Source organism: Haemaphysalis longicornis, unplaced genomic scaffold (genome assembly GCF_048455015.1).
Source record: "Haemaphysalis longicornis isolate Haplotype H1 unplaced genomic scaffold, Haemaphysalis longicornis Haplotype H1 scaffold_1, whole genome shotgun sequence".
Taxonomy (NCBI): domain Eukaryota; kingdom Metazoa; phylum Arthropoda; class Arachnida; order Ixodida; family Ixodidae; genus Haemaphysalis; species Haemaphysalis longicornis.
Genome location: NW_027526203.1, coordinates 61031979 through 61049389, shown reverse-complemented (window position 1 = coordinate 61049389; position 17411 = coordinate 61031979). Strand labels below are relative to the sequence as shown.

General features: G+C 51.5%; 1 protein-coding gene across 1 annotated transcript in view; it reads left to right on the top strand.

Annotated features, from left to right (window-relative positions):
• The window catches only part of LOC144174150 (uncharacterized), a 14224-nt gene extending 3755 nt beyond the window's left edge, over positions 1–10469 (top strand). The window contains exon 2 of the mRNA XM_077702683.1: positions 10329–10469. Coding sequence (XP_077558809.1) covers positions 10329–10469 — 141 coding nt within the window. The remainder of the gene's footprint in view (positions 1–10328) is intronic.
• The last annotated feature ends 6942 nt before the right edge of the window (positions 10470–17411 follow it).

Sequence of the window (17411 nt, the reverse complement as noted above, 5' to 3'; positions counted from 1 at the left end):
AGCGTGCGTATTGAGAGAACGGGGCCGTTTCTTTTGCCTCGCACCGTTCCGAACATCCTTCCGAATGTGCCTTACTACCTGTCAAAGCCTACGACACTACGTGGAGATTTGGAATAATGCGCGATTAGTAGAGCTTGGCATCCGTGGAAGAATGCTGAATTGCCTGAATGACTTCATGGCAAACCGTTCATTTCAGGTACGCCTGGGCTCAACCCTCTCGAAAACCTTTGTACAGGAGAACGGGGTCCCACAGGGGTGTATTTTAAGCACAACACTGTTGGTTGTAAAAATGAACTCCATATGCAAAATAATTCCAAAGTCGATTACGTACTCTGTCTATGTTGACGATCTTCAAATAGCTTCCACATCTTCCAATGTAGCAACATGCGAAAGGCACATACAGTTGACTATAAATAAACTGACAACATGGGCAGGCAGCAATGGTTTCCAGTTTTCACCACACAAAACAGTAGCTATTCTTTTCTCTCTCAAACGAGGATTACAGACCAATCCGACCCTACACCTCAAGGAAATCGACTTACCCATAGAAAACGAACACAAATTTCTAGGCATAATATTCGACAAAAAACTCACTTTCCTGCCCCACATCAATATGCTTAAAAACAAAGCTTTGCGAGCTCTAAATATACTTAAGGCCCTGTCTCGGAAACACTGGGGTTCCGATAGGGCCTGCCTTTTACAAATTTACCGTTCTGCTGTACGCTCCTGCTTAGACTATGGTAGCATTGTGTATGGCTCGGCAAGACAGTCCTACTTGAAACGATTGGATCCCGTTCACAATTTAGGTTTACGTCTCTCGTCTGGGGCGTATAGGACATCCCCCTCAAACAGCCTCTACGTCGAAACAAATGAACCACCACTCACAGATAGAAGAACAATGCTGACATGCTCATACATACTGAAGATCCGTTCACTGCCGAAACATCTGTGTTACCCCATACTTACAAAATGCCCGTCTAGGACACTTTTTAATAATAAACCCCAAGCTATCAGACCATTGCTTCTTCGGTTTGAAGAGAGATGCCAAGAACTCAGTATGCTGGACACATTACCTCAAATTGCCCATAGACAAAACCAACTACCCCCTTGGTATAGTTTTCCTAGAACATGTGACTTCACACTAACACATCTTCAAAAAAAGCAGACACCGCCAGAACATATTTTACAGGAATTTTTGGCACTAAACGAAAAATACAAAGGCTACAGCTCATTTTACACAGACGGTTCCAAAACATCATGCTATGTCGGGAGTGCAGTAGTGCAAGGGAAATGGGAAAAGGTGATCAGACTACCCCAGTGCGCTTCGGTTTACACAGCAGAATGTTATGCCATTGCTGTAGCAGTAGAAAGGATAATGAAGCATAACATTAAACACAGTTTTATATATACAGACTTTCTCAGCGCACTCACAGCAGTACATTACAAAAATGCAGCTCAGCCCATCATTGGAGACATAATAGACAATTTAGTAACAGTCACAACACAAGGACAAAAAATTAAGTTGTGCTGGGTCCCTAGCCATGTTGGAATCAAGGGAAATGAGAGAGCCGATGCTTGTGCCGCACAGGCGGGTAACGGAACAATGGAGAAAGTACAGATTCCTCACACCGGCTGCATGAAATTCGTACGGAGCAAACTGAGAAAAACTTGGCAGTCATTATGGGATAAAGAAACCGACAACAAACTCCACCTAGTTAAACCCATGATAACAGAGTGAACATCAAGCAGACATGAAGAACGCCTCAAAGAAGTGATTTTATGTCGTCTCCGCATTGGACACACACATCTTACACATAATTTCCCTCTTATGAAACACGACAAACCGAGATGCGAAGATTGTGACCAAGAACTTACAGTAAATCACATCTTACTCTCATGTGCGAAATTTGAGGCCTTGAGGAAAAAACATTTTAGGCTGTTTTACAGCGAGCAAATTCCATTTCACCCCAGCCTACTCGTAGGAAAGGATGCTGTTGTTAAAATTTCCTCTGTCTTTAGTTTTTTAAAAGAAGCTACACTTCTAAACAAGCTATAACGAGATAAAGCAATTGGTATTATCCACGAAAAACACCAAACCTTTTGTTTGGCGCATGATAGTCTTAGTTGCTTATGTGCCAGCGCCGCCGTACTTTCCCGCATCACTCCTCGGCTGTGCGGCGAAGCCACTGCGTGCGCCTTTGAAAACAGGCGCCACCATGTCGATGACAAGTTTCGACAAGCCGAGCCAGACGCTTCGCTTTCGGCGCATTTCAAAACTTCGGCAGCTGCCGGCGAGGCTCGTCTCCACGCTCTTCAAGGACACAGAGGCCCCGCGAACTCAGCGGAGTCCTCCTCTCTCCCCTCTCTCGGACTCAACGTGCGCCTAGGATACGAACTCTGGAAAGAGCGTTGTGTGTGGCTGCGACGTTCGTGGCGTGTTGCAGTTTGTTGCGTTTTGACCGTTACCGCTTTTTGGTATAAATAGACCCCCGCAATCGTTGTAAACCATTCCTGTTAGAGCAGCGAATCGATGCTGTCGCTCTGCTCGATTCCTGTATTGTAACCTCGCCCGTCGGGGCATTGTTCTTTGGCTTCGGCTCACCTCTCGCTATGAAGTAAACAGTTCACGTTGGCCTATCAGCTCTGGACCTCTTCCCGGCTGCAGTTGGCCTTCGCGGTCGCAACAACTGGTTGGCAGCGGTCGGATGGCAACTTCGTAACACCTGAAGCCAGCGGTGCGAGACCCAACACCACGGACGTTAAAGCGGCTTCGGACTTCGCAGAATTCACGGCGGTCAAGGGTGAGTGCGGGACTTTTCTTCACTGAGTTTTACCAGGCTTCTGAGGATAGCTGGTAGGGCGTGTGTTTTTGTCGCGTGGGTTATTCGCGCAAAACATTTTTGGAGCAGTGGGAAAGCAGTACTCTAGACCGGCCATGAATTTGAAAGCGTTGAAAAAACCGCACTTATTGGAGCTTGCAAAATAGTTGCGCTTGGATGTTACGGACGCGCTGACAAAGCCAGAGCTGATACAGGTTATACTCGTTGTCGGCGATGAGGAGCTGTCGGAATGCATTGAGCTGATCAATGGCAGGGAGACCGCGAAACGTCAGGCCGCCGAGGCAGAGGCTGAGCGCCAGCTTGAGGAGCTCGAGAGGCAGAAACGAGAGCAGGAACGCGAGGAAAGAAAACGACAGCACGAGGAAAAGATGCGATGGTACGACCTGGATATTGAGCGAATCCGAAGGGAAAGAAAGAAGCTCGAAAAAGAGAGACTCCAACGGGAGAACAAGGACCTAGAGCATGAAATTCAACTCGAGCAGGAAGAAGTGAAGCCCGAGTTGGAATTCTTTCCGAGAAAGACCTCGTTATCGAGGAAAGCACCGTGTGTTACGAATCGGCCAGCGCCGCAGTACTTCCCCGCATCACTTCTCGGCTGTGCGGCGAAGCCACTCGTGCGCCTTCGAAAACAGGCGCAATCATGTCGGTGACAAGTAGCGACAAGCCGCGTCAGACGCTTCGCTCTCTGCGCATTCGGCGGCTGCCTGCGGCGGCTGAACTTCGGCGGCTGCCTGCGTGGCTCGTCTCCACGCTCTTCAAGGACACAGAGGCCCCATCGATCGCAACGGAGTCCTCCTCTCCCCTCTCTCGGACTCAACGTGCCCGAGGCTATGAACGGCTTACGAACTCTGGAAAGAGTGTTGTGCGTGTTCCAGCCTGTTGCGTTTGACCGTTATCGCTTTTGGGTATAAATAGAGCTGCCCAAGCGTAGTAAACCATTCCTGTTAGAGCAGCGAATCGATGTTGTCGCTCTGCTCGAGTCCTGTATTGTAACCTCGCCCGTCGGGGCATTGTTCTTTGGCTTCGGCTCACCTCTCGCTATGAAGTAAACAGTTTACGTTGGCCTCTCAGCTCTGGACGTCTTCCCGCTGCAGTCGGTCTTCGCGGTCGCAACAACTGGTTGGCAGCGGTGGGATGGCAACTTCGTAACACCTGAAGCCAGCGGTGCGAGACCCAACACCACGGACGTCAAGGCGGCTTCGGACTTCGCAGAATTCACGGCGGTCAAGGGTGAGTGCGGGACTTTTCTTCACTGAGTTTTACCAGGCTTCTGAGGATAGCTGGTAGGGCGTGTGTTTTTGTCGCGTGGGTTATTCGCGCAAAACATTTTTGGAGCAGTGGGAAAGCAGTACTCTAGAAGGGCCATGAATTTGAAAACGTTGAAAAAACCGCAGTTGTTGGAGCTTGCAAAAGAGTTGCGCTTGGATGTTACGGACGCACTGAGAAAGCCAGAGCTGATACAGGCTATACTCGCTGTTGGCGCTGACGATGACGAGCTGTCTGATTGCATTGAGACGATCAATGGCAGGGAGACCGCTAAACGTCAGGCTGCAGAGGCTGAGCGCCAGCGTGAGGAACGCGAGAAAAGAAAGCGAGAACAGGAGCTCGAGTGGCAGAGACAAGATCAGGAACGGAAGCTCAAGCACGAGGAAAAGATGCGATGGTACGACCTCGATATCGAGCGAATCCGAAGGGAAAGAAACAAGCTCGAAAGAGAGAGACTCCAACGGGAGAACGAGCACCTAGAGCACGAAATTCAACTCGAGCAGGAAGAACTGAAGCCCGAGTTAGAATTGTTGCTCGAGAAAGACCTCGTTGTCGAGGAAGAAAGACCTCGTTGTCGAGGAAGAAAGAAAGACAACGAGAAAGACCTCGTTGTCGCGCTCCCGAGCAGACGCTCGGGAGCGCGAGTCGGAAGCGACCGTTGCTGCCCCGCAGCGCGTCAAGGTTGCTGAGAGAGATAACGACGGCGCATTAGCTCAGAGTGTCGGCAGAGGCGGCAGAGGGCAGAGCGTGTCCACTGAGTGCGATAATGTGCCGGCGTTTGTTTTGGAGATCTCGGCAGAGTGTTCGGACGGTTCAAATTTGCGGCAGGCCTTGGGAACGGCTGCCGACGTGAACGTGAACATTTCGCGAGATAGCGACGTTTCGCAGGAATGCGTAAACGATGAGGCTACCGAAAGGCAACACGAAACCTCCGAAGCTGGGCGGTCCGGGCTGATGCGTTTGGCATTGACACACACAGCTTCGGTCACTGGCTTGGCTTAGCTGCAAGTTTCGTTCGGACGGTCATAGATGTTACGTCAATACAGATCTGCGTGAGAGCGATGTGCTAACCACTCGACGTATTTAAAAACACAGGGGCAAAGAACTTGGTCTATCGGAAGCAAATTACTGTCCACAGAAGAGCGCAACCGTGGATGGTTGTCCCGCTACTTGCCGCCATGTTGGAAACGCAAGCAGCCTCACGTACGCATGCTAGTTTGCTGAAATAGCGTCCGCTATTCTTCGGTCCGCTAAACGCAGGAGCGACTTAACGTACGGCGCATATGCAGTGCGACCGATGCACAAAATAGCGCTCATTAACTGTTTGCATACGGCTGCGTACGTTATTCTAAAACTCTCCATGACTACCGTTCACAAGATATGGGTGCAGCTTGTCAGAACACGGGTGCACGCTGCTCGAGTGCGGCGCTGGTTTGCTCTGCGCCTTCCTGTTCATCGCCACTGATATAAAACGATCCGAACTGGCACGTTTTGTGCATGGATTCTTTTTCACATGCCGCCGGTAGGAATTACCGCCGCCGCAAAATAGGACCCGGCACCAGCGGTGCTACATCTGAGACGGCACTTTTTAGATAAACAGTGCGTGGTGCATCAAAGGGAATGAGCGCACGATCCTCCCCGTGCAGCTGTGAGTTCGCCGCTAATAAAAAGTCACGTGCCGCTGGTAACAACCGCAGCAACGTACACCGCGAAAGGGCAAGGCCAGGCCGCACACATGTGGCCAGTTCTCTCGTTCGGTTTTCCAGCCTTGAGCGGAGTGCGGGATCCATGGTGCCAACAAAGATGAAAAAGCCAAAAGAGCTTGTCCGTAGCAGACGGCAGTCTGAGGAGCGCAATAGCGGAAGTACGTCACCGCTGAGGAGCGCAGCATCATGGGAGGGAAGGCTCGCGCGCCGTCAACAGCGAAGAAAAAGTTGAAAGGAGGAGGAAATGCGGCGCGACGATAATGAGCGGTTTTTGATTTATGATTTCTCAGCTAATACTCATCGCTTTAACAAAATTCTTGCGGGAGGAGATTGCTAATGCATTGCTTTATTTGGTTACATGTTCATCCATGCATCGGCGGAAGGTATTTCAGGACCCCCTTAATGAAGTTATGGAGCGTCGTTCATTGCAATTTCTGTGTTGGGGTAAATGTTGTAAGGCACCCCCTAACTTTGTCTTTCGCTTGTGCATGACGCTGTTTCGTCATCAACTGCCAAAGGCCAGCGCCGCAGCATTGCTGGATCGGCTGCACACACCGGCTTTGTAGGAGCATTTAGCTGCAATATATTCCTTCATATGCCAAACTGCATGCAGGCATGAAAAATTTCCTGGAAGGAACGGACTTGCACTTCCAGCTGATTTCAAGCTTCATGCTTGGAGCGTCGTCTGCTATTTTTAATTACTGAGTATGGACGTAAATCGCACACATGGCATGTCTTGTAAAGGTTGCCTCTACTTCAAAGATTTATCGATATGAAAAAAGTCATTGTGTTTATCTACGCTTTGCAAGCCGTACCGTAGCGGAAGGACAGAAAGCCATGCGCAACTGCGCTGCGCTGACCGCCACCGCCATTCCACTGACGAACGGTTCGCCACAGGCGGCGCTGTTCGCTGAAGCGGCGGTGCTGCCATACAACAGCCGCCCAGTCCCCATACCATTATCTTCCAGGGACAGCAGCAGGCAATCTGGCCGGTTGTCGAGAGCTTGCTTTCTACCATTTCGAGAAGTTTTTCATCGCTTTGTTCTGTGCTGGCTGTGGTGCCGCTTCGCTATGGGGCAGTACGCCATTTGTAGAGTCGCTTTCAAGCTGAAAGCTATCGAATACGCTATAGTGCGGGGCGACCGCATGCTGCATGAGCATTCTCGGCCATTTTCTAAACTAACGTCATTTAGCAAGGCCTGACGGTTCGGCGAACTTGATGCATGTAGCGCCAACATTAGCATAAATTTCTCGGTGTGTCAAACTGTACTTATTTTGTGCCTTCTCTTCATAAAGGGGGCTGTGCAGCGCGTGAAAAGAGGGTCGCAGAGAAAAGAGGTAATGAGGTTCTGAATGTGAGGGGAGGTACAGGCGGTGACCGTGAAAGGTAGTAAAGAGATTATGAACAGTAATCGGCAGAGCTGGCCTATTCGACAGTGTACACTGTAAACGCAAACTAGTCGGAAATGGAGTTTTAATCAAGTAATGGGCCCTGAAAAGTACTTATAGCAAAAAATGTACTCCCTAGGCATGGTCTAGTGGACGAACCTCCATGGTAGTACCGTTGCCCATCCGTGTAGCAAAAGGGAGGATTTAGAACGACTTAACACCATTTGTGAGATGGCGTTCGGTTCCTTGTATACTACCACGTCCAAAATAAACTCCTCATCTGGGATAATCATCTCTAGCGGGCGGTCGCCATGTTAGTCTTATGTTGTTTCCGTGTATCAGCACTTCAACCGTGGGCTAATGCTAATTAGAACGAGTAAGCAGGACGCGACGGTTGCATGCAGCTACAAACCCGATACCGTACGTATACCCGTATAGATGCTTCAGCCAGCGCGATCACAGGCAGACAGCGCGGCCTGTGTTGTTTCAATCTGTTTATTTTGGCGATAGGTGTTGTCAAACTCTGCTGATAACAAAGAGACAGTTCTCGCCGTTGCAAACAATTGCAATGCTCATCTGCGTCGCTTGCTTGCGCATATATAGACGATTGAAATTCTCGTGCCAACGCGCCAACGCACCCGACTGCAGCGACTCAACTTGCCCTGGCGGCACGACTTGCTGCCCGGATGTAAACCATGGAGGAAAGAAAAGTTTAGGAGGGAGCGTCACGTGACAATCGTGACGCTCCCTCCTAAATAAAAGGAAACACTGATGGGAAGGAAAGACAATAAAAAGGAAAGACTGATGGGAGGTGTTCTATTCACGTGACAGGCAAGCGGTAGTTCTTTGCGCCTCATGTGGCCCTTCGCCGACGCTGCGCGCGTGCGTCTATCCGTTTGGTTGCCGGGCCGTCCGCGTATTCGAGTTTCGGCGACGAGTCGTTGCGCGCAGCTCTGCCTGCAACCCGAAACGCGCAGCGGCCTGATCGTGCGGGCAAAGTGGTCGGACGGGAGAGGCAGAAAACATCTTTGTTTACTGAGCTTTCGGACCCGTCGAAGTTCACGCCGCAGTCGGAGAGTTGTGTGCCGCCGCCGCGTGCAGAAGTGGAAATGATCTTTTCAACTTTGCCGCTCAGGCAAAGTTGAAAAGATCAACCATTTCAACCGTTTCTTTAACCATTTATTGGCAAGGCGCAGTCAGTCCACAATTCAGCAAGGTCCCTCCCAGGCGTAATCTAGCATTCGTTTTTTTTTTTCATATACGTATCGCACCGATCGAGCGGTCCTCAGCGGACAAACAGCCGGAGTACTGCTTGCGACGCGAGGTGGTCACACCCAACATAAGGGTTTTGAACCCTTTGTTTTCCAGTGCACTGAAGTAGATAAAAACGTACCATCACGCCGGAGCACCGGAAAGGTGAACGTATGCAAAAGCGCGCGCGAAACCAAAGCTAGTCTCACCACCTCCCCGCCAACACGACACTCGTTACGCGCGATAACTCAGCAGAATGCCAAACGCAATCGTCACAGCACACCTGGCAAACACCGCGCAGCTGTAGAGAGAGAGAACAAGACTTTATTATCACTATCCGGCGTGTGAGGGAGTGGGTCATGCCGCGCAGGGCTTCGCCACCCCTCTGTCTCGCTAGACCTCTATGTTGCCTGACTCATCATTGGCTACTAGGAGTAGTCTCCGTTCGCCTCTGCCGGGCCAACGCAGCATCGAGCCGCTGGATAGCTTGGAGTTGCATCGCCTGATGGGGCGACGTGACGCACTGTTCAATGTCCGGTGGAAACGAGTCCCAGGTATTCCCCTGCACGGGAACACCACACCCCCACATCAAGTGGGCTAAGGTAGCCGGTCCGTCCCCGCACGCACTGCACATTACACTCGCAAACAATCCGGGGTTCACATGTCGAGCGAGTGCCGGTGTGAGGACAGTCCTGGTTTGTAGTTGTCGTAGAAGGACACCTTCTCTTCTGCTTAAACCTGGATGAGGCGTGGGTAGTTGTCGGCGGGTCTCCCGGTACCAGCCGAGTATCTCTCCGAATTCCATGAGTGGTTCGAAGTTAGCTGTGGTCGTTTCTTCCGCTTCCGAGGGGCGGGGGGGCGTCGTGCGGCACGCGAGCTCACGCGCGACGGCGTCCGCTTCCTCGTTACGGTTGGCGAAGCGTCCAGAGACGGTCCCCGTGTGGGCTGGAAACCATCTTAGGTGTGTGGTGGTGGTTTTGACATTGGGTAGTATCTTGGCAGCCGGGGCTCCAGTGTACCCTCTGCTGTAGTGGGTGATGGCTGAGCGAGAATCGCTGAGTATCGTGGTTACTTCCGGTCGGCATCTGAGAGCCAAGGCGATGGCGGCTTCCTCCGCCTGCTCCGCCGACGTGGCACGTATGCTGCACGCGTTGATCGTCTGGCCGTCCGTTGCCCGGATAATTGCCAGGACAAATATATCCGGTTTGCAGTGGTGTTTGGCTGCGTCGACATAGACTGCTTGCGAGTCGTCTGCGTGAGTTTCGATCAGGACCTTGGCTCTGGCCCGTCTGCGTTCCTCGTTGCGTTCTGGGTGTACGTTGCGTGGTAGCGGTAGTATGACCAACTTACGTACTACCTCTTTGTTGATTCGTTCGTGCGCGGGAGTTTCTAGTCCGTAGGATTCGGCTTGTGGCGGTCGTAGACCGATCTTTCGGAGGATCTCCCTGCCAGCATTGGTGGTAGCTAGCCGGTTGAGTTGCGCCGTTCGCTGTGCTTCGCTTATCTCTTCCAGCGTGTTATGTACTCCCAGTCGTGCAAGTGCGTCGTTACTAGTGCTGCCGAGTAGACCTAGTGCCGCCTTGTATGCTTTTCTGATCGCCGCGTTTATCCTGTCCCTTTCATGTCGTCTCCACTTGTGAAAAGCGCCTACATAGGATATGTGGCTTACCACAAATGACTGTACGAGACGGAGGAGGTTGGCCTCTCTCATTCCATGTTTCCTCGTAGAGACCTGCTTGATCAGGCGGGTGGCGATTCCCGTCTTCGTCAACAGTCGATCTAGGGCGGTGTGGTTGTCGTTGCTCGCATCAATGTGCATGCCTAGCACTCTGGTGCTCTTGACGTGGGGGATATGAGAGCCGTCCTCTGTTTGCAGCGTTACATTGACTGCATCTGCAGCGGACGGTTTACGCCAGTATCCGAGAGGTGGGAGGATCAGAAGCTCAGATTTTTGTGGCGAGCATCGAAGTCCCGTCCCCCGCAGGCCTTCTTCGATTTGTTGTATCGCTTCCTGTAGCGACGCTTCTATGTGACCAGTGGTGCCCCCCGCCATCCATAGCGTTATATCGTCCGCATAGATCGTGTGTCGGACGTGTGGAAGGCGGGATAGTCGCTTGGCCACCGGCATCATCACGAGGTTAAATAAGAAAGGGGAAATAACGGCTCCTTGCGGTGCGCCGGTACTTCCCAGCTTCCGTTCTTCTAGTTGGAGGTGCCCAACGTGGAGACTTGCTGTTCTGTCGGTGAGGAATGCTCGTACGTAATTGTAGGTGCGTTTTCCCAGTCCGAGCTGTTCGACTTGTGATAGTATAGCGGCATGCGAAACGTTGTCGAATGCACTCTTGATGTCCAGTGCAAGAATCGCTCTGCAGTCTACCTTGCTGGGGTTCTCGAGCAGGTCTTGTTGGATGAGCAGCATTGCGTCTTGTGTGCTCAGGCGGGCCCGGAATCCTAGCATTGTGTCAGGGTAGATGTTGTGCTCTTCTAGGTATCGCTGCCACCGATTGTTGAGCACGTGTTCAAGTACTTTCCCGGCGCAAGAAGTCAGGGAGATTGGGCGGAGGTTTCCTATGTTCGGAGGCTTGTTTGGTTTGGGTATGAGTACCGTTCTTGCTGTGCGCCATTGCTTGGGTATGATCCCAGTGCGCCAGCACTCGTTGTAGTAGTTCGTTAGGGCTGTGACTGCAGTGTCGTTTAGGTTACGTAGGATTTTGTTGTGCACTAGGTCTGGTCCCGCCGCCGATTTGCAATTTAGCTCTTGAATCGCACGGCGGATCTCCCATTCCTCCAGCTCTGCATCCAACTCGGGGTTGTCTGCGCCCTCGTAGTCCGGGTGTCGGACTGAGTCGGTGGTCGGAAGGTATTGCTCGTTGAGTTGTTTGCGCACCTCCTTTTCGCCGCGTTCTTTAATGGCCGCATGTAGGATTTGCGAGAGTCGGTGTTGTTGATAGGACTTGCTCTGCGTCTCGTCGCGCAGGTGTCTAAGTAGCTTCCATGTTCGACCGGTGTGTATTTGGCCGTCCGCCTCATTGCAGATGGCATGCCACTGTTGCGCGCATAGCTGTCTGCTGTATTTTTCGATGTCCCGTCCTAACTGAGCAATGCGTTTGCACAAGTTTCTGTTATGCCTCATGCGCTTCCATCTTCGCTGTAACGCTTGTCTTGCTTCGATCATGTGGGCTAAGCGGGGGTCCATGATGGGAATGGCCTCGTCCGCCTCCACCACCATGCTCGTTCTTTCCGCCGCATCGATGAGGTTACGAGTCCAGCCTTCGAGATCGTCGATGGTAGGGGCAATTTCCTGCTGACGGAAGGCGTTCCAGTCGGTCAGTCGATGTCTACGGGTGGACGTAGTTGATTTTGAGTATCTTAGGGCCACCTTGATTTCGAGTATACAGTGGTCGCTACCTAAGTTGAGTCCCGTATTACGCCACGTAGTTGGTCTGTTATCTTGGAAATGAGTGAAGATTAAGTCCGGGGTGGTGTCCCTAACTGTCGAAGTACCGATCCTGGACGGTTGCCGCGGGTCCGATAGTAAGGTGAACCCAGCCTCTTCAGCCTCTTCCAGTAGGTGCCTTCCTTTTGCCGTTGTTCGTGGGTAACCTAGTTCCTTGTGCGGGGAATTAGTCTCCCGCGATGATGATGGGGGCGTCCGCTGCTTTCTGCTTGATTTTGCGAAAAAGCGTGCGGAACCTCTGGTTACGGTGCTGAGGGTTACTGTAGATGTTTGCAATGTGGATGGATTCTTTCGTCGTCCTGCCTATGACGATTTCTGCAGTGCCTATTTCCAGGGCCGTGTCGTTGTCGAGGATACGGTCCGTCTGTATGAGAGTGATGCCTTTCCTTACAAACGTGCAGACTCCTTGCGCTGCTCCTTTGCCACCAGGTCGTGCGCTGGGAGGTGTTGCTTGGACGTTGTATCCAGGGAGTTTTGGGGTTTCTTCCATGTGCGTTTCCTGAATTAGAATGACGTCTGGGGGTTCGGTCATAGATTGTATCTGTTGTTGGAGTAGTGCCCTGCGGCACCGGAAGCCATTGGAGTTCCAGTGCCATACCGTGAGGTTATTGCTGTTACGTTGACGAGCCATATTTGGGTGTGTCTTCTAATCTATGCTGTTGCGGGTGTTGCGACCCTTCGTTAGGAGAGAGTTGGTCGATGATGAGCTGTTTTAAGTCGGTGAATTCACGTCTCATTTCTCTGAAGCCGTGTTCAAAGCTGTTCATTTTTTCGCTTAGAGTCCTAACTTGATTAGCGAGTTTGTCGAGTCGTTTTCCCTGCTTGTGGATTCTGACTCCATAGTTGATGCCTTCGTCCTCGGACTGACGGGTTTCTTCAGTGTTGGCGTTGTTGCTGTCGCCTTCGCACATTTCGCTTTCGTCCATTTCTTTCCCCTCCGTCTTTGAGGCCGTCGCACGCTTGCGGATCTTGGCCGGGGGTTGAGAGGTTGTCGTCGGCTTTGCTCCCAGAGGTGTGAAGCAAGCCGGCTGGGGTATTTTTCCGAGCTGCCATGTATTGGTGCTCGTCGCCTCATTGTTGCTGTTTGATTGTTGCCTAGCAGAGGCAATGAGCTGCTCGATCATCTTTTTTTGCTCCCTGACCGTATCTTGCAGCTGTGCAACCATGCTGCGAAGTTCCGTGACTTCGGCGCTGCTGGAGTCTCTTGACGGAGGGAGGGGGCTCAAAGAGTTGCCCTTTCCCGACGGCATTGCGGCGGCAGCTGCGCGCCTGTCCGTGGAGGCGTCCCTGTTCTTTATCGCTGCCACGTCCACCCACGTCCTGCGGGTTCCTGATTGGCTGCGTCCCCTTTCATTGCTCTTGCCCCTGCTCTTACTTCGGCTGATGCTGCGGCTTTTGTGCCGCCGTTCCTTTTCTTGCTGTTGTTGGCTCTCGTTGAGTTTCGGAAATTCTCCGCGGTCGGGGAAGGTGACCTTGCCCTTTAAGAGCGCTTGTTTCTGCACCATCTTTTTTTCGCGTTCCCTTAGCCTGACGACGTAAGGGGTCTTGTACTTGTTGGGGCAGTTTCCTGTGCCCGTTACGTGTGGTCCTCCGCAGAGTTTGCACCTGGGCTTGCATGTGCTATCGTGATCCGCCTCGGGGTTTGCAGTCCCGCACGCGAAGCAGACTTTGGCTTCTGGTCGGGGCAGACGTCCCTGCGATGACCAACCTGCCCGCATGTGCGACACACCTCTCTGTGCTGCTTGTAAAGTTTGCAGCGGGTCATGAAGCCCGCGAAGTTGATGTGGTTTGGGACGCGGTTTCCCTCGAAAAGGACGATGACGGATCTTGTCTCCCCGACTCGCTGCGCCGCGATGGCCGTGGGGTTGTTTTCGTTGACAATGCATTCATTGATATCCGCTTGCGAGTATGCCTGTGATATATCGTAGATCATTCCTTTCACTGTGTTTTCCGGGGCAGCTCGGTAAGCGAAGATCTCGTACTTTCGCCCGCGCAGGTTGATTTCTCTAACATTGGCGTACGCGACGGCTCTCTCTTGACTGGGAGTGCTTATGACCAAAATGTTCTGGCCGATGTTTGGGTATGTCGTATCCGTCTTGAACACGTTGAGCCCAACGTTTGCGGCAGTAGCCATGGCTTTGTTGAATTCGAGCGGTTCGACTTCTTTGATCACCAGTCCGCCGCGAGGCCTAATCACGACCTTGTTGTAGTTGGCGGGCATGCGGGGCATGCGTGCTGTTCTTGCGACAGACTTGTTAATCTTCTCCGCAAATTGTGCTCTTGTGAGCTGAGGAGCGTTGTTTCGCTTACCGGTTGGCTTGCCATGCTGCAGAGGAGGCACCGGTTCTCTTTCTTTTGGGCGGCTTCGGCGCGTAGCGACCGTCCACCCGGCGCAGGCTTCCGGCGACGAGTCGTCGAACGAAGTCCCGCGTACCTTCACAACCATGCGGCCTGAACCACAGTCCACACCGTCACATTGTACGTCATTCGGAATCACTTCCATGTCCGCCGTCGCTCCCGGGGAAGACATCTCGCCGTCCTCGAAGGCCGTGGTGTTCGCCGCGGCGACCGAAGTCGCCGTTAGGCCACGTCGGCCAGTTAGGCTTAGTGACTCGGCCACGTCGATTTTGGAACTATGGGCGTAAATGCTCGAAAACTCGCCCGATTTTCAAAATTCTTGTTTCCGGTCGTGCCGGAGACTAAACTGAGACTGTACTCACTGTTTTTGAATGTCGGGGCAAAAATTTCTATCGAAAAAGCACATTTTCCGCGGAGCCGATGAAGCCTGCGTCTGCATTCGGTGGCCGCTCGCAGCGCCCTCCCGCGCAGCTGTAGGCCGCTCCATGCTTGTGAATGTTTACGGCGGCGCGTTCGAGCGATCCAACGTCAGAAGTGAAATTCGGCTTGCAGCTCGTGAGGGTGCTTTGTAAGAAGGCGATCGAAGTCTCGCCTTGCTTTGAACAGCGACAGTGGCAGTACTTCCACGATACCCACGATACGAAGCTTGGAGCGCAACGCTGGCGAACAATCTTGTACGGCGCCTTCGGCGACGGCGCTCGCCTCCATCTCCACCGGCAGCCAGCCGGAGCCACTAAATGCTACCGCGGGCCTGAGAGTGGTGCTTTTTCCATAATGCATTGCGCGGGAGGAGCCCGAGGAGAGGAGAATGCGGCGTCAGAGGAGGTTGGCTTGCCAAAGCTGTGCCGCCTGACGTCATGCTCCCTCCTAACATTTTCTTCCTCCATGATGTAAACAACCTTCGTTGCCTCCGTCACCTCTGTCACCTCCGTGCTATCAACGCAGCGCGGCCGGTGAGTCGGTGCGGCCGGAGCTTCAAGCCTCGCCTTGGGCCATCGTTTTTTTCTTATTTGAGAAGGACTAGTAGTGCCATTTGGTGGAAATATTTTTATGTGCCCCTGTCACACGAGGAACGGCCGCTAACAGCATTTGGATACGGCGACAGCTGTGGACAGCTCGCTGGTAAGTGGTCTGTCATCAGTCGATGCGTTTGTCAAACGTTTGGATAGGGTTAACTGCGAAGTACCCGCGCCGCACACAGCACGTACACGCACGGGCAAAGAAAAAAGCGCACACTCGTTTTATTGTACTTGTTTGTGGCTTTTGGGGTATGCATTCGCATTCTTTTGTGGGCCGGTTTGTAACAGGGCATTCGAGATGAAATCGTTTGTCGCGCGCGGCGTCGTTTCAAAGCAACGTGACGGTTACTCAGGTAGCCAAATCGCCTCCGACAGCGGTGCATCGTCGGGCCCGGTCGGTGAATATTGTGGGACTCTGTCTCTCATATGCATCGAACTGCTCGTGTTCTTTTTATTTAACTGCTCTACTTTGTTATATCTATTTGTTAACGCTCCTGATGGCTTGCCTGTCCAAATATAAGTTTTTGTGTTGTTTTCGTTCAAGGCTCTGACTCATTCTTAGCGCTCTGGTCGGCGAAAGCCGCAGATCAGACGGCCACCACCTTCAAAAACTATTCCCTGTAGATTCGGTAGGGTTGTTTGCTCGCTTGAGTCGACTCTTCAAATCTAACAGCGCACACTATTAAGAAAACGGTGACATGCGTAAAAGATGCTATGAGCCTATCGAACGATTAAATGCATATAGTGTGGACCACGAAGGCAACGTGGTTCGAAACCGAAATGTTTTTATTCCCTTTCGGGTGATAATGAAGGGTCTGTATACAATCGGGGCCCGTCAGTCGCCAGCTAAGGCCACGTAATTAAAAACACAAATTCATGCCCTTATGGAAGGGAACCGAGTTTGCCGTAGCATGACACACGTCTGCCGCTCAGGTGAAAATGCCCTACTGGTTTTCTTCTGGTTTCATCTGGTCCCACATGTGGGGCATCTGGTTTCAACTGGTCCCAGTTACTCGGTTACTGGTTTCAACTGGTCCCAGTTGCCAGTGTTCTGGTTTGCTACTGGTTTCATTTGGTCCCAGTTACCGTGTATCTGGGTTTGAACTGGTCCCAGTTGTCAGTGGCCTGGTGTGCTACTGGTTCCATCTGGTCCCAGTTTCTGGACAACTAATTCAAACTGGTCCCAGTTGCAATGGCCTGATGCACATCTGGTTCCATCTGGGCCGAGTTACCAGGAATACTGTTTCAAGTTTGGTCCCAGTTGCAACAGCCTGGTGTGCTAGTGGTTTCATGTGGTCTCAATTGGGACCACATCAAACTGGTTTCAACTGGTCCCAAGTGATAGGTTATTGTTTTAAATTGAAGTCACACGTCATGTAAATTTTTGTATTTGGGATAAAATATAGTTCCAGTTGCAGTTACGTCCGGGTTATTGTTGAGAACTCTGCTAATAAAACAGTGTTTGGGCCCTCATTCTCAAGCAACTATAACTTTTACCTTTTATGGCGATGTCTCTTAACCAACATGCTTTTTTTACAAGGATAGAGAGTTTCAGCGGGGTTGTTGAATGATAATTTGCAACTTTGGCACACCGCAATTGGTTGTGAATCAATCATCCTATTAGAAGAGAGCTAATTTAGCCTGCTACGGCCTGAGCAGCTCTAAAATGTTCCCTTAAATGCAGTTCATGCAGCTAATAAAATATTTAGGTGAATTTTTTTCTGCGCCGCGTTTACATAATTTTATTACACGTAATGTTCTCCCGGCCACCAGTGAATACTTGGCCAACATAATACACCCAATTAACACAAATGTTGGATATCGCAAGGCGACAAGAACTTGTAATGCAGAAAAAAACTTGATAATAGTCGACCTCATAACGCTGCTGGCAACATTGTCTTAAAGGAGTTCTTTTTGAAGTCATGCCAAACCAAGCTAAGCCGAATGCATATTCAAAATGGCGGTGAAGCACGACTGCGCTGCAAGTCCAGTTCACCGAGTTACAAAGAGTGCAAGTTGGTCTGTACCTTAAACGAGTGAACTGCATCGTTAGTAACAATTTATTCATTGAGCGACAGCATCACCTAGTCGAGTAATCGCGGCGCTGGTTTGTTGGTGCTTATAT